This window comes from Bradysia coprophila, unplaced genomic scaffold, assembly GCF_014529535.1.
Source record: "Bradysia coprophila strain Holo2 unplaced genomic scaffold, BU_Bcop_v1 contig_358, whole genome shotgun sequence".
Classification (NCBI taxonomy): domain Eukaryota; kingdom Metazoa; phylum Arthropoda; class Insecta; order Diptera; family Sciaridae; genus Bradysia; species Bradysia coprophila.
The window spans coordinates 2,065,858-2,092,976 of record NW_023503616.1 but is presented as its reverse complement, the minus strand read 5'-3'; the positions used below and the strand labels follow the sequence as shown (position 1 = coordinate 2,092,976).

Genomic DNA, 27,119 nt, shown 5'->3' with positions numbered 1-27,119 from the left:
ACACACATACAGCACACACACACACATAAGGTTAAATTGTTACTAGTCCAGATTTTGGCTTTGGGCTAACTTCTCCCCGATCGCGATTGGGATATTTCGACCGGCTACAACGTCTCTGTTCCGATTCTGATTCAATAAGTTAATCTCTTCATTAAAACAATTTATATTCAGTTCAGTTCAATTGCTGGAAGTTTTCAAGAATTTTTTTAGTAAAAAAAATTCTGGTGCAGCTAACTGACGAGCCTGGTCCTTGCAATTGTCTTCGATCTAGTGAGCGATGCGATACGGTACGATTGATAATGGTGGAAGTGGTGAGTATTACGTCATCGACTTCTCTCGTCGGTAGGTCGCAACATCTAACTTAGAAAATAGAGCGCAAATAATAAATTAAGTACAAAGGATGGATTTTGTTGGGAAAAACTTCTGCGACATTTTCGTCTTTAAGTGGTAATGTGAATACGCTGTAAAAAAATTGAAGAACGTGTTACTTTGCGTCGCATAATGTCTTTAACATTGAAAATGTCTGTTATTATTTCAGAGAATGTCACTGTGAATTCGCATTCGCAATGAAATTCTCAGAAAAATTTGACGTAAGACTACAAAATCTTTCCGAAACGACTATAGATCATTTTCATTATACGTACTCGTCAACATAACCCCATTTAATTTTTCGTCAAGTAGTCCTTAACCTCAATTAATTGAGGTTAACTGCGTTCAATTTACCAAAGTTTCGAAAAACAGATTAAGACAACCATGGAGGCGGCTGATACCAAATTTCATAAACGCACTCACTACAGATATAGTTTGAGAAATCAACTTAAAGAAAATATTTTTTTCGAAAATTCATAATTTTGTTTTTGTTAAGTTGTATTTTTCATATAAACTTCGCAGCCGGTGACGCAATTTGTGTGTCACCGCCTTCGTGATCAACTCAGAGTTTTCTCAACCTGTTCTTTCAGAACCTTGCAATTTACTGGTCATATGAAAATCGTTCGTTGAATTCATTCCATATTTTTCGACATATGTGACAGCTGGGATCGTGTCTGACATTTACAAGGTTATGAAAATGATGTATTTATCTGTTATCCACAGCATCAACCACAATAAACAGTGCCAAACAAACGAAATTAACGATTCCGTATCAGGTACTAGGCAACACTTTGAACAAAAGAAGTAGCAGATTCTATGATCATCTTTAGCTTCTTATTTATCTAATTTCAAGATTGATCCACAGCCTTGTTTATTACGAACTTTTCATTCCGACCCTGGACAATGGACAACACTGACAAAAAATAGTTTTTCGCATTACCTGTGACAGATAATATTTTCAATAAGATTACCGTACTGATGGTAATGTTAGGAAAAGTTATCTGCCTCAGATAACATTACAGAAATGTATTACCTGTGATTGGTAACGTGCCGCAAAACGTTCTGTAAGTAGGCAATTTGTCAAAAATTTCCTTTGGCAGACAATGTGACCGGCCAATGTTATCTGTCACAGGTAAAGTGCATTATCTGTGGTAGGTAATCTACATTGGCTGTCATAGGTAATGTTTCAGCTTATAACGACAATAAGCCATGCAAAATCGTGTTTTGAATGGCTCAGTGACAACGCGCTAGGCTGGTGATCCGAAGGATCGAACCCCGGCGCGTGCAACATTTTTTTTATTTCATTTGGCACATTACCAGTCACAGATAACGTTTCACATTTCCTGTCACAGATAATTTTCAAAAGATTACCTGTCACAGATAATGTAACGAAATTATATTACCTGGAGACGCACATTACCTGTGTCCGCTGTTTAATTTTCTGTCAGTGAATCGATTTGAAAGATAATTCGCTTTCTTTTACTTTCAACAGACCTTCTAGAAATAGACGAAAGACCTCTGACCTCTATGAACATTCAAAGTATAAAAAAAGAATTAATACACTTTATATAGTTGATACCAACGCACTTCAAGAAAAAGTGTTTCGATTGACACCTGCCAAATAGAGTACTATTTTGTATGAAATTTTATCCCCACTCTTTTTACAGTGTAAAATTTTGCATGGAGCACTGTCAGTACCCTATTTAAAGTACCACTTTTGCTTGAAGTGCGTTGTTGGTACATAACATTTTTCAGTAGACTAGAAAACATTTTCCCACATTTTGCTTTTGACAGAGTATTTTCACAAAAATAGTCCCTGATTTGTAGAAAGAAAACCTTTCCTTCTTCTGTGTTGAATGTACACCTTGTTATGTACATCTTGCATGGGATGGGCTACGTTTAAATGTGGTACATTGAGTAGAGTGAGATAATGTAAACAATTTCTGAGAACACTTAATTGATTACATTGCATTGATGTAAAATCGTAGCAAAATACATTTTTTACCAACCGAATTCTAATTTGCATTTTCTGTTGTTTTTTAATGAAAACTTCGCATATGTAAGCAAACGGTTAAAGAGTTATACATTGCTAACAAACACATAAACGACGGGGAAAAAATTATAATATCGAGAAGATTGTTTTTTTGTCTACATAAAAAGTTAAAATTTTGTAAACAACTTTATGCATAATGAATGAGCTTAAATGCAGAGATAGAGAGAAAATTTTGCTCTAGTTAGAGGAATGAACGAGTTTTTATTATTATGTTTGTCGAGTAAAATTTAATTTAATTATAAAAAGTTAGGGAATGCTCTGTATTGAAAAGATTTTATTATGGAGATGTAGCATGGATGTAAAATTGCTGTGCGGGCTTGCAATATAATTATTAAAAACGGTTAGGAAGACTTAGACAAGTTTTATTTTTTACCTCTCATTCCAGTGATTCCAGCTAACATAAAAAAGAAATTTAAGGAAATGCTCTTTGTATGCTTGCTAAGAGGACCGAAAGTAAAGCTGTCAAGTCGCGGGGGGGAAGAGTTCGCTTTCGCCCCTTAAATTGACATTTCTTTACTTTCGGTCCTCTTAGCAAGCATACAAAACTTAATACGTAACTCTTTCGGCCTACTCAATCGATACGTAAATAACTATAGGCGGCGACTTTGAAATAAGTGACGCATTTGGTTTCAGCTGTTTTTCAGCTGATCCACTTATACAGTCTTTGACATTTCAAATGTCTCACTGTCAAATTTTTCTGAGAATTTCATTGTGTCATTGCGAATTCACAATGGCATTCTTTGAAAAAAATGACAGTGAGACATTTGAAATGTTAAAGCCTGTACAAACAAATCTGCTTGCTAATATGCTTACACTCGTTTCTACAGGTTAAATACTTATTTGAACACGCTTGGTACTTGGTACAACCCTTGAAAACCGTATGAGTAGTTTTTTGTATGAGTGTTTCTGTTGAAACGAAATGCCTCATTTATTTTAAAGTGGCCAACTGTTACATTAAAATTGAAGATGACTAGGCATATGTTACCGACAACACCGACAAAAATTACCAATAAGCTATCAAAAGGCTTATTATACTGCTGATGTAATAGACTCAGGGTCGCTGATTTCTAAGAACAAAGAAAGCTTGGGTACCAATTCTCGAAAGACTGATTGATACTGACCATTAGATCTTTTACAGCATGATGAATGAAATGCGCTTCACTATTCATAAATACGAGGCGGGGCCAGCCGATATTCAAACGAGAATCGGAATAGATTCAATGACTGTAATCGTGATGAATCAAATCCTTCAGGTTACGATGGTGCATAAAATGATGGTCACCTTAATGGTTATTGTACAAAATTATCCGACATCTTTGTTTAAAAAAAATATTCAAAAGTTTGCGAACTCCAACTGAACATAACATACGTACGTACGTATAGAGATACGCAGATAACGATTTACTCTGTTCGGATATCAGAGTTTGAACAAAAAAAAACATAATCGAAAAGAATGAAATCCTATGAAAGCCTGTTAAAAAATTCGGTACCGAAAATGTCGAGGTGAAAGGTTTTTCATGCCATTTAAGCTTCTATAAAAAAGCTTTGCTTATCAAATTTCGGACGGAACCATGAGTGAGATAATACAGTTGTGATACAGCTTTTTTTAATCATGAATTTTAAAGGACGTAATGGAGGTTTTATGTCACTGAAACCCATTATCATTTTCCATGACCTTTTTCAATGATTTTCTCTCTTAATCTGGATTTGAGGAGCCCAAATAGATTAAACTCGAATAATTAAGCAGTTTGAATAATTAACTTTAATTGAATATTCAAAGACCTAAAACGGATATTCCATTCTTTTTTCTACGTTGGGTACACAGTATCGGGCGTTGATGTGCGTTGCGTTCATTCTTTTACACTGTTTCCTGAAAAGATTTTGTTACGGCAGTGGAGTGGAGCAATGATAAACAATGGGCAATGAATATCAAAAGCGAATAAATTATTGAAAGTTTGCTTGAATCAATTGGGATACTCTTACAGACTAATCAAAAAAATATCCTGGAAATTTTCAGAAAATATTTTTACTCGCGAATGTTTAACGTCGAGAAATAAGCTCAATTTAATCAAGAGAAGCTCGATTTTGACTTGAATTATCTAAGTAGGTGATATTTGGGACATTATCTTGAACTTTCAACATTAGTTTTGAAACTTTTTTTTTTCTTAATTTGAATTTAGTTAAAAAAATTTGTCAAAATTCCTTATGGACGACTTAAATTCAGGACATAGTAATGAATCTTGTATGAGCAAGCATTCAATGCAAAACCTTTACGAGATGCGAACGAACAATATGCTGTGCGACGGAACTATAACACTCGATAATGATGTTGTGCTGAGTGTCCATCGACCAATATTATGTGCCTGCAGTGATTACTTTAAGTTCGTTTTTTTTTCGAAGTGACATTAAGTGATAAATCTTTCGATGAGGAAACTACGCGAACAAACTCTGTTCCATCTACTTTCAGAGGCGTCTATTGACGCAATAGCTCTTTTTCTATTAGTGCACTATTTCCTTCTATTGGTCACCAATATCAAATAGCACATGTCCCAGTATTTGTTCGCGTTGTTTTCTCCCTCAAAATCTACTCAGCGCCTTACATCTATTATGTCGGCTGCTCACAAATTTTCTTTTGCTGCAGAGCATCATTCAATTCGGTAATCAATGGTGTACGATCGAACATCCGGATCACAGGAGTGAGATATTATGCCATGACAAAAATCATTGATTATGCGTATCTGAGAGAATGTGATCTGTCTGAGGACAATGTGTATGAAATCCTCGTAATGGCCGATTATTTTGCTCTCGACAGTTTGCTGGACCATTGTATTCAATTTTTGATAAGCATATTGAGTCCTAAAAATTGTGTAAACATCATGAGATTTGCTGCGTGAGTTATACCCATTCAGTTAATCGACAAATGTAGTCTATTCGATACATTTCCAGTGCAAGGAATCTCGTCGACAACCTCCTGCCAAAGTCTAAACTTTATCTTCTTCGTAATTTCGAGGAAGTTGCGACAAAGAGTGACGAAATCGTTGATATTTCGTTAAGCGATTTACAGGAAATACTTCAAGATGATCTGCTGAATATTAAGGATGAATGCATTGCATGGGAATGCGCAGTCCGATGGATTAAATACGACCCGGAAGAACGAAAACAACATGTGCCATTATTGTTGCAAACAGTCCGATTAGGTATTTTACAGACTGAGGTAATGAATTTTCTTTTCATGCAAATTATTTTAGTGAAACGGAAACCGATTTCCAGTACTTTATGGACAAGGTAAAGAAACATGAATACGTTCAGAACAACGATGAGGCTAAACCGATTATTATCAAGGCGTTATCGTTTCTCTATGAATTAGACGAAATTGGCAAAAGGGAAATTGAGGTTGAGAAAATGTTGATTTGCTATTTGCTCGCCTTGAACCAAAATAGGAAATTTCTGTCTGTTCTCGATAGATCCACACGCCATCTATTGCCATTCCAAGAATACCACAAGACGTAATTTTCGTAACTGGTGGATGGCATCAGTCTCAGCCTGTATCGAAAGTATGACAAATTTAATATCTAAACTACTATTTGAACTGACTGGCTCGGTAAAATATATGGCAACACTCCGAGTTGTCCTCGTAGTTGCAAATCGATTTCCTATCGTCGCAAAATTTTCTTTGTGGCAAAACATTCTTACGACGTTTACAGATTCAGTCATACGATTGTCGAGCTGATCGTTGGGTTTTTGCACCAGATGATGATCCTGATGGTCCTCTAGCCTATCATGGTTCAGCCGCAGTTGGCCACAAAATATATATTATTGGTGGTTTCGACGGCGAAAACTATTTCAATACCTGCCGCGTGTATGATACTCTGAACAGAAGTTGGCAAGAGGTACCTTCGAGCAAGAATTGCTTCATTTATTTATGAAATTGACGAGAAAAAAAAATCCTTACAGATATCACCTATGCATTCGAGACGATGCTACGTGTCTGTCGTCGAACTTAATGGACTCATTTATGCAATGGGTGGTTTCAACGGAGAAATCCGAATGAGTTCGGTTGAAAGATACGATCCGGCGACTAATCAGTGGTCCTTAATTGAAAGCATGAACTACGTACGATCTGACGCACATGCATGTGTGGTAAACAACAAGATTTACATTATCGGTAGCTGCAATGGCTTTTAGCGGTAAAGACAGACCGTAATGGTTAGTTTTTATTTAATAGGTGGATTTACTGGTCAATTTTGCCTTCAAACAGCAGAAACGTACGATCCCAATACTAGCAAATGGACAAACATAGCTAGCATGTCGGTTCGACGGTCTGGTACGGCATGTATCGGGTATAACGGGTTTGTGTACGCCATTGGTGGATTCGATGGACACACAAGGCTAAGTAGTTGCGAGCGGTACGATCCAGTGAATGATGCGTGGACGAGAATTCTTGATATGCCGCATCAGAGAAGCAATTTCGCAATCGAAGTTCTCGATGATATGATTTTTGCTATCGGTGGATACAACGGTCTATACACCTTGCCTCAATGTGAATGTTTGGATGTTGCAGAAAATCAGTGGTAGGTTGTGTGATTGGCATGTTGATTTAATTCTACATACCTTTACTACAGGTACCAGGTCACTGAACTGAAAATGACACTTTCCGGATTGAAAGCAGTCGTGATCAAAGAATTGCCTAACGTAAGTGATTTCATTTATAAAAACCGAATAAATTTGATCGAAGAAAGGCGACGACGGATGATTATCACTGAATTCCGGCAGTCGGTTGAAAGTCGCACAACAGAAATATGAAGACAATGATTTTTCCTGATGTTATTAAATTTTTCAATCAAATTTGTAGCATTCGTCCTCAGCGTCTTTTTTATTACCTTCTCTCAGAGCATTTCATCGAATCTGTTACTTCCTTTTATTTAAGTGGAGATTGAAAGCAAATCTTTTACTTCACAAATTTTAACATTATACTTCGCTGTGTAAGCGTACATTAACCATAGAGCTCATGACTTGTTTCTGTCGTCGTTGTCGACAGCAAATGTTATTTTTAGTTTAAGTTGTAATTTAAATTATAAGTAGATAGTCCTCTTGAGGTCGTTAATTACAATGTATAACATGCCATTTCCACCACTTCCTCACTTCAAATTGTTGAACTAGAACTTGAATAGAAAACCAATCACCGTTCAAACCGGAATAATTCACCATTGTTCGGTTGTTCTAAGGTTTATTTACTTTCACGTAGGAAACATCTAATGTGTTCAGTTCACATTGTGTATATCAAGACGACTTGTGTTTTTGAAATCATGAAACTCATCGACAGCATTACAGGGTTCGTCTAATCACTTTGTGTGTACGTAATTATCTTGGCCTTGTTCTATTAATTAATATCTTTCACAAAATGAAATGCCACTTCGTTGCTATGATTAAAGGCTTTGACTATTCAGTTTTCGATTTAATTGAATCGACGCATTCAAATTACCAATCGAAAGCCCACTTCATCATGCCAAACAATGTCAAATATATGAAACATAATCTGGTAAAATAAACAATGTGATGCATTTGGTGCAATTGATGTCCGGGACAAATAAAGTCTGTCATAGAATGAAGCAACTAATTTTGATACGGTTATATGTATCTCCGCTAATAACGAATTCATGTTCTCCAACTGATTGATGAACGAAATTCGGATGATACAAATATGGGCGACCAATAATAAGTTCGCCCGGTATTGATAAACGGTCATATTACAGTGGGGGGTAAACCATATGCGGGCGTAGCAATAAATGAATAATAGAATTATGAATTGATGTCATTGAAACGAAAATTTAATTCTAAAAAATCGTATTTCCAGTGTTTGTTTTTGATAAATTTTATCCATTAATCAATGCGAGCATTTTGCTATTGTACAAATACGTCGCCAAAGGGTGTATGTACAATGTACATTTTGAAGGTTTTCGGTTCGCTGCGAGTAATAGGAGATAAATAAAGCGTCAGCTTTAATGTTTTAGAACATGTGAATGGTAAATTCGTTTCAAAATCAAAAATGTTTTATTTGGCACCAATTAGGCTCGGCTATTTTATTTTTTTCAACGTAGATCGTTATTTTAAGCAAAAATTTCTTCTCCGATGTGACTCAAAAATATGTAGATTTGTTCTGAACTAAAGTCTAGAACATAACATCGAAAATATTAAAATTAGAGGTTGAATCGTTGAATGAGACTGAATTTTAGAAATTTCAAAATGGCGGCCCAGAACAAAATGGCCGACTTTCTTACGCAGGCTCAAAAGTTATTTTAATCTTGATGTACGATGTTGTATACTCTAGATCAGAATCAGAAATCAATCGAAATAACGATGAGCACTTAAGCTTAAAACAAATTTCTATACAAAATTGACTCACCCTAGGTGGCTGTACATTTCGAAGTTTAGTTTAAACTAACCTATAAAAATGGGTTCATTTCGGAGGCATATCGTAGATCAATTATTTGGTCAGAATAATGCTTTGCGTCGATAAAAATTACTAGTCTTGATACTAGCACCTATAAATCCTTACCAATCCTTCATTACGAGGTCCCCTTAGTTTCTCTGTACGATGTCAAGTAACTTTGTGCTACGTCTATCCTTTTTTATTACTCTCGGGTTAAGTATTGTTTTGTATTGGTTTGTACTGGTATATTGTGAAATGATAGACCGACATACACGTGGGCACTCAACCTAAAGAAAAGTCACCTTATAGAAATTTTGCCCGATATAGTATCCCACCAGATTATACAGTTAAATGACCGACGCGTATTTCTGACACCATTTATTACAGTAGTTAAATAAAATTTCAATTATTTGTTCAATTGGATAGACAGAGTGCAGCTGTATTTATGTTTTAATGGATAAAATTATTGTATTCAAAATTAATCACGTTTTTGCTATACGGCCGGTCAAAACGACCAATTCATTTTCGGCCGCATAATTATAACCATTTCAGCTCAACTGGAAAGCCTTTAATTATTTCGGATAATTATTTACCAATTACGTAGCATTAAAACATTAAGTGCTTAAAAGCTCAACTGAAAATAAAATGCCTCTTTTATTGCTCAGAATACGCCCACTACCAACCGCCCTTATCTTTAATTATAATATGCACACAACCACGAAATTGTTCGCTGATTTTCCATAAATTTCGTTTCACAAACTCATACAGGCATTAATTCTTTCAAATTACGAGGTAAATACAGAAATTGAATATGTTCCCTAAATATTTTCCCCAAAAAAACCATTATATACTCGTCTTTAGTTCACTCTCTCTCTCTCTCTCTCTCTCTCTCTTATAATCCTACAAAATGCTTTTATTGTTTGTATGGAAAATTTTAATCTCATTACGCGACAGACTCAACGAAATTTCTAATTAAATGAGGTAATTTAATGTTGGAAAACAGAGGATTAAAACATCAGCTCAGTGTTCTCTGATGTTGAGGTAGTATCTTCTTCGAATGAAAATAATAGCGTAACAACAACAACCGGTACAAAAAATATGGTTTAATGAGTTTTAAAGCGACATTAAGATTTTCAGTTCGTTTGTATTTGATATAGAAGAAGGCTGTAGCAAATTTAATGAAATGATGGTAAATTTATACTTTTCTGAGGTGAAAGAGCCTTGGTACTGAGAATAAATTAGGCGTAAGTTGAGTAATTGGTCGTAACCTAAGCTACCATTCTTCTTAATTCTATTTTTTGGTTGATATGAAATTGTGTATCCAGTCGTCGGTAAATAAATTCCCTTTCGTTTATTCGTATCCATTCAACATTTACTGGATCTCGAGATGATGATTTTTTTTTCCACTTTCAATTTAATTATCCTCAAATTTATCGTAAGCAAAAAGTTTTTATTACCGCAAAGTTTCAGCGTTAATCACACCCGAATTTTATTATGACCACACCCTTAATGACTGGAAGTTATTTTAGTTTTTATCAAAATTATTACACAACTCCATGTAAGATATAGTTCAGTTGTTCATGAAGCTAAATTGAATTGCCCCAGTCCTCGGGAAAAACAAACTTTTTTCCAACGAGTATTTTATACCAAACTAATTTCCCAGAAAGCGATTTCACATTTTTGGCCGAATTCCAACAGCAACTTTTTCGATTTTAATAATGACAGTGTGTGTGGGGGATGCACACACATACTGTTCTGGTAATGTATGGATGAAGTGGAGCATTGCAAAGGTTAGGTCCTTCGGTTAATATACCCTCCAGTATGTATAGCAAAAATAAAAATTCGGGTAATTCGTGCAACCCAAGTTTGGTGAAAATTATGCTCCAATATTTTGTTTCGCAATTCTTTATTCATGATTCTAACAAAATGTAGAACCAAAACTTTTTCCATATTTTTTAAAGTGCTACGTATAGGTGTAGATATGTAGAAGATTGCAGTTTTTTTTCTCGTCTCTCTATATTTTACCCATACATCGTGTGACTTGATATATATGCTTGATAAATGTATCTATGCCAGTCAGGAAGTAAACCTGACCGTGTCAATGTCATGTTCTAAAAAGTTTAAACCCTCGTCGTCTGGTTAGCACAGAAAAAATTCGATTCGATTTAAAACAATCACGTTACGACACTCAAATCATTTGCTTCATTGGCACTGATATAAAGTTCGATGGCAGTACTTAAATAATCTTCCAGACCAGTACGAAATAACGAACTGCTATATGTGCTATCGGCTGTATGTTTCTATAGAAAGCAAATTACACAAAATAGGTCACAGTCACTTGTCGTATACGTACATTCGGAATGTGTGGTCTCGTCCAAGTGTCCTCATCAACATTTGTTGTCAGTAAATATTTATTTGCATCGAAGTGTTCATTTAGCAGAAAAACCCCCATTACTTCCAATACATTTCAATCCAGATCCACACAGTACGAAATAAGATTAATGGCTGAATTGGCCACCTATATAGTCTTTTAGAAGCGATGAGCAAAAGTATCGCTTTCATGATCATTAAATCTATTACTTCTTTTTAAATTACTCCCAAGTGTTTCACATTAAATTTTTTCCTTCACTGGCTCTAAATTAAACCTTAAAGTTTGACTATAGAAGAAAACTAAAGCCAACGTAAATTCCTTATTTTTGCCGGCGTTGTCGATAACAGATGGCATGCCATTTGTCAAACTATGTGTCAATATGATACTGACCTATACGTTCTTGAAGTAAAGACTGTAAAGTTTAGAAATCAGCGTAGCGTTTGCATTAAATTTCGAATGAATTACTATATCAGAGCTCCAAAGCTCATGTCTCTCTCGTTTAATTTATATTTGCTTTCTCATTGGAATCAAAAGCATAAAGCCTGATAGCAACACAAACGTAATTCCGAAACCATTAGTCCTGTGAACTTCATTTGGGTGCATGAAAATTATGTTGCTCTCCCCAATATATGTGTGCAAAATATCGACTCTGCAAATATATGGAAAAAGCATTTCGAAATGTATCTCCGAAGCTTGTGTTTTCAATTTAAAGAATGTATTTACATATACATTTTCTCTCCAACTTCCCTTTTGCATGCCATATTTAAAGTATTTGTTTTTCCAATTTTACTGCCTTCTACACATTTTATGTAGACGCCAAACATACGGTTTTATGTATTTCGCTTCTTTTTCAGTAATAGAAAATTCTTCTTATACTCGAATATTGTGCTATGCAAACACGTAGCTACTACACGAAAGACGAAACATAAAAACATCATTGCTTTTGATCGTTTCATTTCTCCTAAAAAGTTCTTTTCTTTCTGCTCTCCGGCGATCCAGCATGCAACGACAGAAATCGTTTTATTTATGGGTATATGGTGTACCAAAAAGCGAAAAGGATTTTCATGTGAACAGAACAAGTTCAATTCGAAAGTAAGTTTTATGTATGTGAATGTGACACACATTTTTTCGTTGTTGTTAAAGGCTTTACAATGTCGTCAATGTGCGAGCTGATCGAAAGGAAACGTTTAGGTTGTGTGTTGTTGTGTGTTGTTATGTGTAGCACGTGCGTTTTTTTTTTGTTGAAAAATCGAAAGAATCTCTGTGATTGAGACATTTTTTGTCGTCTGGTGAAATACTTAATGCGCTTTTGGCGGAGATGTGTTGTACATTATTATGAATTGGCACTTAAACGATTGGCTTTAGCAGTGGATTTTGAGCATAAATAATATTATGAGCAAACGAGTATGAATTGCATCGCTAAACGTGCAACGATAAAAAAAAATTAGGCATGAAATCTGGCCAGTGTTCTATAGCATGGCTTACAAAATTTGAAGAAGTAAGGAAGATTTTCTGTCAAACATTAAACGGCACTTTCAACAAAAGAAGTCACTGATGAAATCATAATGTACGCTCGACGTTCTTGAAAGGTTAACTTGGAAAATTTAGAGCTGTCATAGCAAAATTATCTTATTAGCATACAAACTGAAGATCTCGTAGTCAGGTGGATATAAGTATCTGTGGACTTCATTCGCTATATCAAAAAATCCAGTTTGGAAAATTTGCATAATAAATTTCAGATGAAAATAAGTAAAACTAAGGCATCACAACACAACTGAGCATAATGTACAAAATAATTTCTTTCACCAAAATTTATCCTTTCTTTATAAAGAAACTTGTCGCCCCATTGCTGTTTTATTGTGCTTAACTTTTAATTCAAAAATCCTCCCCTTCATTCATTGTTAGATGAAAGTTGACAATTTAACACTTTTCACAGTGAAAACAACTCTCTACAATATAAACCCCGAAATTCAACTATGTATTTAACATAAAACATACTTGGATAGCAATAACTATATTCCGAGAGAAATGATGCTTTTTCTGCTGGTATATAACATGCAAACTGACTGAAAATAAATACATCTCGTTGGAATGTAAAACACACTGTGCCATCACACAATCAACCAATGTACACAATGTAAATTCCTTATATTTTATAGCCCAATTTTCATCCACCAAAGTACAACAACGTACCGTCGAGAATCTTTGAAAACGTTTTTGTTTTGTGGTACACAATTAATTACACGAAAATGTTGAGAACGAAAGTAATTTTAGCGCTTTTTCAATAAATATTTTGGAGTTCTTGCAATGAACAAAAACTTTTGTTAATGCTGTGATATCCTGTCGGTTAGACGTGTTGGATTGTTTGCAATAAATCGCTTTTGTTTGGAACGTTTCATGGATTGAATAGATTGCATTCGACTACTTCAATGAATCTGAGCTATTTGAGTTTTATCACGGCCAGCCTTTTAAGTTTCTTTGCTTAAGTTTTAAGCTTTTTGAATATTTTTTTAAAGTCATACATGATACAATAGCACGTACGGGGCTCGAGTAAAATAGTGTAAAATTGAAATTCATTACGCCCGAATTTAATCAATTATTGTGCTTTAAATTTAAGACTACCAGCAAACGAAATCTTACAAAAAGCAATGATTTCGTAGCTGCAAAAAACTGACAGCCACTGTTCAATGAAACAATACAATGGATTTATTTTACGAACGCAGAAAAAACGCTGCAAAGTTTGTGTCGTTTATATATTTTGTATTCGTGAAGGTAAAACTAATTACAAAATACGAATCCCATATCAACAATTTATTCTGCTGTCCGTGTTTTTTTGTGTGTGCACATAATGTCGAGATGGCATATATAAGCTTTAAACCTGTAACGTATTTCACATTTTTTAGTAACTATGACAATGGGAGGATGTATAATAATTCATTTTGTATGATATTCATCGTAAAAATTTAATACGATTGTTAATCAAGCATTTTTGTTATTTCGGAAAAGTTGTGCAGTATCGGAATTAAACGATGATCCTGTTTTATGACCATACAACTTTTGTTTACGAAAATGCACGTTAGTTCCCTTTGATTTAAACGCTGATTGCCGGATTACCGGTGATATTGTTCCCATTATTATCCGTAGAAATGTCGAATGTCGAGTAGTACAGCAGGATTTTGTTTCAACAAATTTTAAAAATTTAATCCTTGCTAAATGTCCTTCTTACTTTTGCGAAAAACCAAATTTTGTAAGGGTTTTGTTTGTTTGTTTAGAGGTCTCACTAACGGCTTTTTACTGAACCAGTTCAGTCTGGTCCACCGACTTAACATGACTTCCAAACCGCATCTCGATTGAAATTACTCTCTGAGATGCTTAATTGATATATCGCCCAAATTTAGGCTAGCCAATTTAACATATTAACAACACACAGTTTGATCATACGAGTCATTCAGTGTGTACATCACTGCAACTTTACCAAAATTATGAAGCTCGAGTGAGCTGTAGAATGGCATTGATTTTTTTTAATCCATGAATGAATGAGCTTCCAACAGTCCAACGTATAGAATGAGATCTAAACTGAAAGTGTTGACAAAGTACTAAGATTTAAGATATATTTGACAGGAGTATTTTTTGTAATACATCCTGGACCACTGCTAGCAGAAATGGATATGGTATAACGTCTATTTTTCAGTCTTATGTCACATCCTTTCTGAGCGTTTTTGTTTTGAGAGAGGCAATTGTCACTTAAATACGCTATTATGCGGCTCTCGTCTAGAGTCAGAAGGAATGGACCGATTTGGACGTGTGAGAGTTCGTTGGAAAGGTCTTGACGCGTACTAGGAAAATAAATAATCTTTGACTTATTTAGTGGCACTGCAGCACTACAAAAATAATAGATCTGAGCGAAAATTTCCTCAAACTGCTTCTAAAAGTGAACCAATTTCAATAAATGGAAAAATCTAGGCAAGCTCTAGGAAATAGGATAAAAATTGAGAAAATGAAAAGAAGCGCTAAACAGAAAATTCTAAAATTTCATCTAAAGTGTTCAGAATTTTGTAAATGTGAGGTCTTTCGTAGTGCGTATAATACTCATTTCGCGTGCATAAATATTCGTTCGATGAACCTTATTGTGCCTAAAACTTGTGCCTAAACTGGAATTTTCCATATACGTTGTATTGTCAGCCTTCAGGACACTTCAACTTGTGACATGAAAGAATTATAATGAGTTACGAAAACGTTGAATAAATAGTCTAAAGGGTTCTTGGAACTGTAGGAAGTAGTAGAGCAGTTGATTTTTATTTATTGTAATATTTGTTGATTGAAAAGATTTTTTTTTCCTTGAAAGCTGTTGACCAGATATTAGGTCGGTGGCCGAAACTCTCGGGGAGATACCATCATAAAAGTGTATGCTTGTTTTTAGCAAATTTTTGAAAATTCTAGTTTATTTCACGAAACCTGAACCGATTTCACTAACTTTTTTTTTGCTAAAAGCTATTGACAGGACGCGTAGCTTGACACCAATATGAGGTCATTGACATAACGTCTCGGGAGATATGACCAAAATGCGTTTGTTTGTATTCGACTTTCCAAGATATTCTCAATAAATTTCAAATGATTTCTGTAAACTTGTTTCCCTGTAGAAACGAACGCTATAATTCCACAATTGCACCAAATGACACGAAATTAAATTTTTAGAAGATTTTTGGTTTACTCAGCTTCGAAGTAAGGGGAAATCACCTCGACCCAAACGTTGCCAAAATTACATTTTTTCATATAAAAACTGAAGATCGGTGTCATTCGAAAGCTATAGCATATGACTTCACGAGAAAAATAACTTTGGCTCCATCAGGTTAGTTGGGTGAGTGAAGTAGGTGAAATCAGCTTACCAGTGGTGATAAGTGTCATCCTGGAATTTTGACTCTTCGAAGTTGTCTCGTAAAATTTTGTAACAATTTTTTTAAACGGCTTTAAGCGAAAGCAACATTTTCTGTGGGGCAACAACCACCAATTTCGAAAAAAAAATTTCTGGCTATTAATGACCACCGAAAAATATCACTTTTATAGACATATCTCCCACTATTTTGGGCTACCAACCTCATATTGTGCTTAAACTGCGCGTCTTCACCATAGCTTTCAGGGAAAAAAAAGTTTACAGAAATCAGTTTACATTTGGTGAAAATATTTCGAAAAGTCACAAACGTGTAACGCAACTAACCGCCGAATTCTTCGATCACACAAGTCACACTTCGCAGGCTAAAAACTCCAATTCTTGTTGGCACTGGGTCTCCTGAGTATTAGAAAATTTATAGACTGACCGCAAAACATAGCCAACACAGCTCACTTATGCTGAAAACAAACGAGGCATTCAAAACATGTTTTGGTCCTTGTTTTCATGACGAAATTGTCGCAACTGTCAAATAAAGTTAGAAATTTCTCTATCGAAAATTACGATTGCTGCATTTGTCAATGAAAACTAGGACCAAAACGCGTTTTCAATGTCTCGTTTGTTTTCAGCATTAATGCCTCAGAAATGACAAAATTTATAACGCAACTAACCCTGGTGTTACCCATATAGTTAGATGGAATGTTGTAGCATCATTTGCTTGTCTCGTGGTTTTTTCCTAAAATGCCTTATGACTCGCAGATGTAGCGTTAACCAATCGGATATTTCTTTCATCTAAGCTCTAAGTTCTAGTTTTAAGCAATGACATAATAGTGGGATAGACAGGCCTTCTATGTAAATATTTTGTTCAAGCGCTGAAGCAAAAGCAAATACGAAATATTCAGTAGTGTGTGTGAGTACCTTAAATTTATGGTACTTACGTATTTTCGTACATATTTTGAAATGTGGGCGCGAAGGAAATTTGCATTTTCACTCTTTCTTCGAAATTGGTTTAAAGCATTTCTTTCTTCTAAAATTAAATATTTATCGAACTGAAATTTATATTTCATGTAAACAATCTCTCACTGTCCCCAAAATTGAACTAGTTTTGTGATTTTCTCCTTTTCGATCGAATAATTTTTTAGTAGAAATCTTGACGATCGGAGAATTCAATCAGTTGGCTGAATTTATTTCACGTTCAGTAGTCACGCATAATAAAAGTGTCAGCATCGTCAGTATTAAATGTTTGGGACATTTCTTTTTAAAAATTAAAAAATGTGTTGGAAAATTGTGTAATGAGGTAGTGACCAGTTTGTGCGAAATTGATAGTTGCAGCCAATAAACGAATTTTTGTTTAAAGTGGTTCAAGTTAATTTCGAAAAGTCTGCAACAGTTTCACCAAATTGTCAAAATTAAGTGGAATGTGTAAGTGTGTGTGTCTCAAATGTATATTACACAAAGTTTACTTTTGCTTCACGATTTCGTCTACGTAATTCCTGTCTATCCCACTATTATGTCATTGGTTCTAAGTCCTTTTTACAGATATCTTGTACTTCATATATATTTTAAAGTGCATTTTACTTACTAATGTTATATGCCAGAGCTCATCATTTATTTTTGACATCGATGTCGATAACTCATGTAATGGTCATGTTCAGTTATAAAATTGCAATTGTAAATAAAACGATGTGTGCTGTTTTTTATAAATATATTTTCATTATTAACACCTTTTTCGACTATGTACAACGTTTCTTTTTTACTTACATTTTCATTTGAATTTACAGTAGAATCTATTAAATACATAATTAAATATACTTTTAATTTTACATATTTGTTTTTAGTTCGGAAACAGTGCGATAAAACAGGAAAATAACGTTTTTTTTCTATTTATTTATTTTTACTTTCATTTTCACTTAATTTATTATTTAAACTTTATTTATCAATTTATTTCATGATTTTTTTTTTCATTAAAAGGAACGATCAATGTAATTAGTGTTTAACAATTTTTTTTATTTTTAATGCAAATTGTTGTTAAAATGGTACATACCAACTCTTTCACGGTTCAGTATAAATATTTTATCGACTTTTGATGATGAGTATTATGGATTTTACAGCGAAAAACAAAACAAAATTTAAATAACAGAAAACAATATAATATAAAATGACCATGTACGACTTATTGTCCCTTATGCCCTTATGTAATTGTTGTAAGGACATTGTTGAAAAGTTCAATTAAGCTTTTAAGTTCCGACAAAAATTTACTTTTAGAACAACAGTCAGTTTGCTGTTCTGAACCCAAGGGACAGCTTCGCCGCTAAACTTACGATTCAAGCAAATGAGGATGCTTGAAGTTGTATTTTTTTCATTTTTCCCAAATTCATTATTTTTGACCAAAAAGCACATTTCGCCCAACAGTTTCCATTAGCATGTCTCGAACGTGCTCTCACACAAATTTAAAATATCAAAAAGAAAGACTTAATAATAATGGTATTATGTACACCCAAATGAACTGAAGAGTAAATCAAAAAAATTGGTCAGAATCTAAAAATAATTTCAACAAATTCATTCCCCTTCACCCAACCCATCCATACGAAAATATGGAAAATTTGTGAAATGTGTTCATGAGACCAGTCAATGAACGTTTTCGTAGAAACGAAATAGTTTCTTCAATTCACCGAAGTACACATCAGAGAATACTTAACGGTTTTGACTTTAACACCCTGGAGGCATTGCACTATAACCACAATGTCTGTCAATACTTCGGAAAGCTTGTTTCTGATGCGTGATGGGTATCGATTTAATTGGACACCGTGGGTTGGGATACAGTTTTAAACTGAAAATTACATCAAACGGTGGCGAATATCAAGTAAAATGCTAACTCTTTACAATTTAGTTAAAATTCTCGATTCGACCAATGTCGTGTTTTCATTTTTGACTTCAAGTTAACCCTTTAGAAACGGCAGCGTATTACGGTATTATCAAATCTGTTGCTACGTGTTATTGGTCTAATACAAAATCTTTTACTTCATTAGTTTAACCAAAGACACTTCAGCTCATTCCTTATTTTTGTCATTTTTGTCGACAACCGATGATTAGCCGCTTCCGAAGGGTTAATTACAGGATTTTATTACCGCAAATTTTAAAAAACGCAAAGAAAATCCGTCCTTAATCTACAAATGAGCCAAGATGTCCATTTCGCCTGATGCAGCATCATTGTCTGTATACGGTACACCGGATATTGTAACAATGGTCACTAAATCTTTTCTGGCACTGTTTTCACTCTTAACATTATTTCCGATACCATCCTTTGTTCCATTGGATTTTCGATGCGATCGGTCAACAATATTGGTTGTCGTTAATGAACTATTCTCATTATTAGAGATTTGACTAATTTTCGTGTTATTTACAACATCAACCAGAACATTATGTTTGATACTTTCCGGGGATGCGTCCGATGTAATTGAGTTTTGTTGTAGTCGCTGGTGACGTTGGTTTTGAGTTTGCTGTTGTTGGTGCATTTGTTGTGGCACCGCTATTACGGAGTCGGTAGATAAATGGTTGGGTACGTCAAGCGAAGCGTTTAATGAATCACTGGCGGCAGTATCACTGGCACCATTAGCACCTGATATCGTTTGCGGTGATGGTCGTGAGTTATTTATTTGATGTTGGGCTCGATAGCTTGGTGGTAAACTATATTCTGATCCAGGCCCACAAGGGTTACTACGTGTAGCCAAGGGAACTCTGCAAAAAATTTTTTTTTTATTTTTTCCGTACAATTTCTAATAATACAAGCGTTCTGCTACAATATATAAATCATGACTGCAATAAAACACCGACAAGTATATAACGGTAGTATGGATGGGCTTTATATATATGGGAACAATGAAAACATCATCGCTATGGTATGGTACGAATACAAAGCTCATATTCTATCTTGCATAGTAATAATATTTTGTGTGTTTGTTGGGTATGATAGTCAGTACGAGCGTGTATATGCTAAAATAAACTAATTTGAATTAATGGGATACTCTCAGGGTTTATGTGCGCTATGTGTATAAGTTGTTTAGTTGGGAATATTCAAATTTATGGGACGTTTTGTATTTCCCTTTCGAATTGAAAACAACAAAAAAAATATTTTTTTTGGTGTATCGCACAGATTAGTAAAGGAAATGGGGATGTTATATCGTATGTAGTTTCACATTCCTTGGACTGGTACAAAAAAATATTCTAAGCAAATGACTACAAGCTTCTTCATTTTCGATGCGATGGGTAAATCTGGTATGGAATTTTCGGTCACCCGAAAACATGAAAAGCATGACCCGAACACGGACCAAATATTTTGAGTTTACTTCGGTGCGGGTTTTGAGAATTTGAGTTCAGGTGGCGCTACAGGCGAGTTTCAATATTTTTCCGAGGCGTTAAAAATTTCGGGAATTCAAGAAGGGGCCGACCCGCTCATCTCTAGTTTCTGGCTCAATAGTCAGACGGATTTCAATTTAAAATTTACTTGGCTTTCACAATTATATGGAATTGTTTTGAGTCGTCGTATACCCCATATGTGTCATCAGAATGTCCGTACCAATTAATAACTCGAATGAAAGTCTGAAAAGTCTGCGTCGTTCCCTTGACTATAATTTGTGAATTCAGAAAGAAATAAAAACATCAAATAAACATCGGATGTACACCAGAATTGGTTGCTGTTGTTGTTGGTGTGTACCATATCACCATAAAATAGATGGTTATGTGAGCCAGTGAAAATAGCCACAGCCACATTCAAATTTTGGATTCGAGAAGAACACAAATAAATATATTTTGATGAATGAAAATATAAATAACAAAACGCTGTAACAAACTCCGGAATGTGTATCCATGGCGCATTGTTTGTGTGTTTATTCAATGTGCGAAATGATACGAGAGGTAGGTAGGGTATAAAGCATATATATTCCAAATCAATTAAAATGGCTTGTTTATTTTCGTTTTTGCAATTTTATCATGTTGATATGTTAGATATTACGATTCGTGCCGATTTCATTGATTGGCTGAAGTAAATCAATTAATTTCCAGCCAAATTGATTGAAGGACGCACATATTGTTTGAAATGGCGAACAAAAGTGGGCTTTTAATTCAGACAAAAGCAAATTTTCTGAACCACAAAAAAACATTTATGCAGGAACTCATATGCAATTATGGAAACAACGGATCAAAAACCGTGAAAGGAATTAATTTCATCAAATAAAAATTAACCTGGGACGCCGACAAAGGAGATAAAATTTAGAGCTCACTGCTCTAATACGTTTTACGTTGGCGTTGGTAGCTGGTCAAATTTTATGGATGTATGAATTAGGAAGACAAAAATCAGGAATCCAATAATCAGTAGACAAAAATCAGGAAACATTATTCAGGAAACACAAATCAGGAAAAATTAATCAGGAACTCCACTTATTAGGAAGCATTAAGCATTAGGAAAACCATGAATCAGAAATTGTAATGAGTTTCGGGACAAAATAAATTTCGGACAAAATATCCACATCAAAGTTTATAAGGACGTGCAAGGGGGGATACTCCCCCCTTGACCCCCCTTTGCGGGAGCTGCCGCCCCTCGACCCCGCTTTTTTATTTTTTTAAATTCTTCACGGCCTGCGGCGCTACATCATCTGTAAAAAACATGATATTACTGGCGTGCGCAATATTGTACTTATGTATATGAAGTGAATTCCAGTACAATCGAGTCATAATTTATTTGTCTTCCAATTACAATCGAACTGAACTTACTCGATATATTCTCATATGCTCAATGAGCATTGGTCATATGCTCGACTATTCCCGGATATAGTCGATGTACTCAAATAAAGCAGACGACGTCCTCTAATATAGTCGATGTCCTCAAATATAGTCGATGTTCTCGAATATAGTCGACTTCATTGAATATAGAAGATGTTCTCGAATATTGTCGATGTCCTCGAATATAGTCGATGTCACGTAATATAGTCGACATCCTCGAATGTAGTAGAAGTCCTCTAATATAGTCAACTTCTTTGAATATAGTAGATGTCATCTACTATAGTAGATGTCATCTAATATAGTCGATATCCTCGAATATAGTCGATGTCACGTTATATAGTCGACATCCTCGAACGTAGTCGATGTCCTCGAATATAGTCGATGTCCTCTACTATAGTCGATGTTCTCGAATATAGTCGATGTCCTCTACTATAGTCGATGTTCTCGAATATAGTCGATGTTCTCGAATATAGTCGATGTCCTCGAATATACTAGATGTCCTTGAATATAGTCGACATTCTCGAATATAGTCGACTTCATTGAATATAGAAGATGTTCTCGAAGATAGTCGATGTCCTCAAATATAGTCAATATATTTGTATATGTCATCTAATATTGTCGATGTACTCGAATATAGTCGATGTCTTCTAATAAAAACGATGTACTCGAATGTAGTCGACATCCTCGAATATAGTCGACATCATCGAATGGCGAGTTATTGGTGAGAGTCTATGCAACTCTCATGGAAAAAAAACTAATTTTTCTTCCAACTTTTCATATTTTTCGTGTTACTTGTTTTATGTTTTCCCAATTTCACATTTTCCCAATATTTGGTTTCGTAAATATTTTTCCTAATTTACGTTTCCTAAAATTTTTTCCTGATTTTTGGTATTCTGAATTAAAATTTTCCTGATTAATGAGTAATACCGGGTTGATCGACACTAAAAACATTTGTTCTACGACTTTCGTTTCTAAGCCCGAGGAGGGTGCTAGTCAGAGAAGACCTAGTATAGATCTCAGCGGTTACAAATTGTAGAAAATCCAAGTCTAAGAGAAAATGTTTTTCGTATCGAGCGTCACAGGTTTCGGCGATTAAGATGCAGTATACACACAGTCTAGAACGTCTCGCGCTTGTCCTCCAATTTAAGTATGCAGTGCACGATGCAGTGGACATAACCAAGCACTGAATCGGACATAATTAAGAAGAATTTAATGGAGAGAAAAAAGAACGCTACACACTTTACTGAACACTTGTTTATTTGAGCAATGGAATTGTAATTTTGGAAGCTCGTCCTTTCGCCACACTGTATAGGAACAGATACATAAATTCATAATTCAGCCACACTGTGCATATCATTGACTTACTTAAAATTGAATATGATTCTGATTTCATTCAAAACTGAATGACGCATGTATGAATATTCATAGTTTGATAACGAAAGGTTCGTTATAATCATGGAGAATATGTTTAGTTAGACATGAAATGCACAATTATTATCAAAACATGTTGAATATGAATATGTGAACGAGATTTTGAATAACATTATTGCAGAACATTTATATGTAGACATGAAAATGTGACTTACAGAATCACCATTTCAGTTTCCGAATTCAAATATTCAGACAAGTAGAAAACCTATCCAATTGAATCCCATTTATGAAATAAGGGATATTGAATAAAACAGACCGGATTATGAACATGGTTCAACTGATTTATGGGAGAACTTGATTGTGTTCATTTGATGTGTAGAATCTAGGCTATAATACGATTCATCCGAATGTAATGTATTTTGCAAATTGTACTCGTACGTACCAGGGAATGCATGTCCTACAGAAACATTACTGCTGTAATTAAGGAACTCTTGTCCAGAACAAAGAGTCAGATACTGAAACGCTGACAAGCATTAACAACGAAATGAATATCCGACTACTTATATGATATTGTCAAACTTCGAGAAATTGAAATTTGAATAACATCTTTCAGCTAAAGTACGGACTTCATTCAAAGATATTCGTTGCAATGAAATTTGCTATTCAACTTGTCGTATGAGTAATTTGCAGACATGATAAAGTAATTTACTCTTTTCATGCGTTTCATATACAATTTAGCATAAACTTGCATACCTTAACAAACTGCCAGCATTCGATCGATATGTGGGTGGCGGTGACGCTCCCCTTACAGCACCAGATTGCCTATCTCGGTCCAATAGTAATAACCTAAAAGAATGTTTTTATAAATGCTGAAGCTTCACTCTTTCTATTTAATAAAAAAAAAAACGAAAAATAAAAACACGAAAATACGAAAAATGATTTTGCAAATGGAAATATGAAAAGCCAAAACCAGCAGTTCGCTTTTTTCTCCTCTTCTTTTAAAAATTGAAGCAAAATACCCATTTTACCATTTTCTGTGTATTTCTATACAACCAAAATATATCGTTACCTAAGCCTGTATTCTTGCATGCTAGCTTGATACGATGGTGGAGGCGGTCGATGTTGAAATTCAGGATACAGTAGACCATGTGGCGCTCTACCACTACAGGGTCGACGACCACAACGACCCAAATCACCACCTGAACCCAATCCAAGACATTGAGGTGCACCGGGTGCTGTCATACGCCATGCTGCTCCACTTACTGTAACCAAAATCATTCCAACACCTGTAAAACAACAATGGAATGTCTAGAAATGAGGGGATTTTCATAAATTTTCATAAGACTGGGGAGCTTTAATGTTTTAATAGAAAAAATTGATTCAGAGCTATATGGTGCTATGGTTGTCATTTAATTTTTTTTTGTTGTTGTTATATTGGAAAAACGAAAGAAAGGAAATTCTTGGTCAACGTTTGTTACATAAATTTTTGCGATTTTTCTATAGAATTTCGTCTGAATCTTGCCATGTATATATAGCTCTATACAACAAAGTCGAATTTATCCCAGTTATCCGAGTGTAACAATATAAAAATGTAGAAGCATTTTTCTATATATATCTTGTAGGCTATAAGACGTGGTCTGAATTTCAATTATGATTTTATTTTTGTATGTTTTATTTCAATTTCGTTTTGTAGTCATCGTTTTGATATTCAAGTGCTCAACTCTAGTCTGATGAAATTGAAATTGAAGATTAGCTTATTTAATTCGAAAACTATAGTTTTTGAGGACATATACTCGGCTATGTGTAATGCATTATTCCGTTTTCATAATAGAACTCGGAGTACATGTTGTATATATGAAAGAGATGTTTGTTCAATGTTTACGTATTCAAATTAAATTTCGTTTGTGACTTGATCTTTTGACACTGGTACTGAATGGCATGTATTGTGTGTATCTCAATTATATTCTATTACATACAGATACCTAAGATGTCTAGGATGTGAATTACCCATAGTATTTTGCACATTTTGTGTAGCATAATTACAATTACGGTTCTCTGTTGTGCAATTATTTGAATTTTGTAGTGAGTACACGGTTCTTGCATTCCAATTATTATTTTTTTTTGTAGGCCCCACGTGGTTGACGCTTGGTGAATTTAAATCTAGTCTAACTATAACTATTGCATACACGGAACCTGTCATTGAATCGAACACACTACCGCAAATTTATTTGAACTAGAAACAATTGTTTGATCTCCTTATAACTGTAGCACACTGTGCAAGGAAAGATAAGCTATTACCAAATTAGGAAATGCTATAGGCTTTGTTCTTACTCTATTTGTTTCACGTTAATACGCCATGTTGCAATTCCTGTCTATTTTTCACAGAGGGTAATAACATCCGTTATCGACAGCTACGACCAAATTCGGCTATGACAATCGACTAATGAGGTTTATATAGCATATTGCTATTATATCAGAATTAAGGATGAAACAAATGAAGTAAAAGATTTTGTATTAATCTGTTGAATGTAGTTTGTTCAAAGTAGTAGATCAGATTCTGAAATTTTTTGGGAAATTTTCGGAGTGTTTTTTAGAATTTTTCTTAAAAAAGCCCTGTGATATGTCATATTCAACATGCGGAGATTAAAAATCGTATATAGATGCTTGGTTTTATAAAACAAAATTCAATATGAAACAAATGAAGTAAGAGATGAATACAGTTTGATTGAAAGAAGTAATAGATTCGATAATTATGTTGACGATATGCTTGTCCTCTGGCATATTCAACACGCAATAATTGGTCTGGATTTTTTTTTAAAGTTTTGTGAAAGATAACAATTTCTTTATCATAATACTTCTGACCTTTGGACGCCAGACTCAATTCTTACCTAAACCATTTTTCTTTTAAATCCCAAGTAAATGTTTTATGTCACGTCGCTCGTTAACGAAAATTTGTGCTCTCGAAATTATTGTATACATCTTACAGTTCTGCATGTTGTTCATGTTAATTAAATGTTTTATTTATTTAAATAACAAATCTTCTTTACTTTTTTATGTCATGATTGTTATCCTTCTATATCCAATTACTTAAGCACAACAGTTATAAATCCTCGTAGCTAATGATGACGATGTACGCATAAAAACAGAATATATAACTCTCAAAAGAAAATTAAGGTCATCAATCTCATTCAAGTGTATTTTTTGAATAAAACAGAGAAACATTAACGGATAAAAAATACAACAGCATGAAATTAAAACTAAAGCAACAAGAAAAGTCACAAAAGGCATTGGTACATTATAATGAGCTGCGGACCGGCTTTTTGATTTTAATGATCGTTTTTTTAGTGAAAATGTATCAAATTACGAAAAGGGTCTTCCTAATATTTGCTTTATGAGGAAGCAATATGGCTCTCGTGTTTTTTTTTCTACGCAGATCGAGTGTATTGTTTTTCCGTCAAAATCATATTGGTGTATTTGAACCTATTATTTATTAGATTTATTTTGGGATGAGAAGGATTTTTGATTTTAATGTTGACTTTAAATGTCGTAATTGTGTTCAAGCGCCCCATTTAAACTTTATATTTTAATATAATGAACTCCAAACCGGCAACAGAAAAAAAAAATCGTTTCAGCTTCATTTTATAATAATCATTCAGATACATTAAATAAACGTTTGTGATGCAATAAAGGGAGAAAATTTCTTTGTTCAAATTTTCCTATTATTTTCATGGCTCCCATTGCTAGTTCTGCGATCGCATTAACGACTATATTCAAATGGTGCTATTTAAATTCATACAGTTGATATATCCACATTGCATTCAATGTAGCAAAACTTCATATTTTTGCCGCACATAATAGTTGG

General features: G+C 34.4%; 2 protein-coding genes across 3 annotated transcripts in view; one reads left to right on the top strand and one right to left on the bottom strand.

Annotated features, from left to right (window-relative positions):
* Positions 1-4,542: 4,542 nt before the first annotated feature.
* LOC119081743 (kelch-like protein 10) lies at positions 4,543-7,282 on the top strand. Of its 2 annotated transcripts, XM_037190915.1 has the most exons (10): positions 4,543-4,803; positions 5,064-5,312; positions 5,369-5,636; positions 5,693-5,707; positions 5,765-5,815; positions 5,887-5,976; positions 6,127-6,312; positions 6,377-6,587; positions 6,648-6,993; positions 7,045-7,282. In XM_037190915.1, the coding sequence occupies exons 1-10, from the start codon at positions 4,628-4,630 to the stop codon at positions 7,223-7,225; spliced, it is 1,773 nt and encodes a 590-aa protein (XP_037046810.1). In that variant the 5' UTR covers positions 4,543-4,627; the 3' UTR covers positions 7,226-7,282. The 2 variants fall into 2 exon arrangements, with proteins under 2 accessions (XP_037046810.1, XP_037046809.1); XM_037190914.1 differs by having other exon boundaries at positions 5,693-5,815.
* Positions 7,283-18,195: 10,913 nt separating this feature from the next.
* LOC119081728 overlaps positions 18,196-27,119 on the bottom strand; it is a 93,995-nt gene continuing 85,071 nt past the window's right edge. Inside the window, exons 5-7 of the mRNA XM_037190889.1 lie at positions 24,327-24,543; positions 24,011-24,103; positions 18,196-19,846 (exon numbers count right to left, since the gene is read on the bottom strand). Of these exons, the coding sequence (XP_037046784.1) occupies positions 19,276-19,846; positions 24,011-24,103; positions 24,327-24,543 (881 nt within the window). The 3' untranslated portion in view covers positions 18,196-19,275. The remainder of the gene's footprint in view (positions 19,847-24,010; positions 24,104-24,326; positions 24,544-27,119) is intronic.

What these genes read in the sequence shown, in the direction of transcription:
- LOC119081743 (XM_037190914.1), top strand. Translation starts at nt 4,628, where the DNA reads ATGGACGACTTAAATTCAGGACATAGTAATGAATCTTGTATGAGCAAG. An exon ending in TGAACAGAAGTTGGCAAGAG is followed by an intron (nt 6,313 to 6,376) that starts GTACCTTCGAGC and finishes AAATCCTTACAG; the next exon opens with ATATCACCTATGCATTCGAG. An exon ending in CAACAAGATTTACATTATCG is followed by an intron (nt 6,588 to 6,647) that starts GTAGCTGCAATG and finishes TTTATTTAATAG; the next exon opens with GTGGATTTACTGGTCAATTT.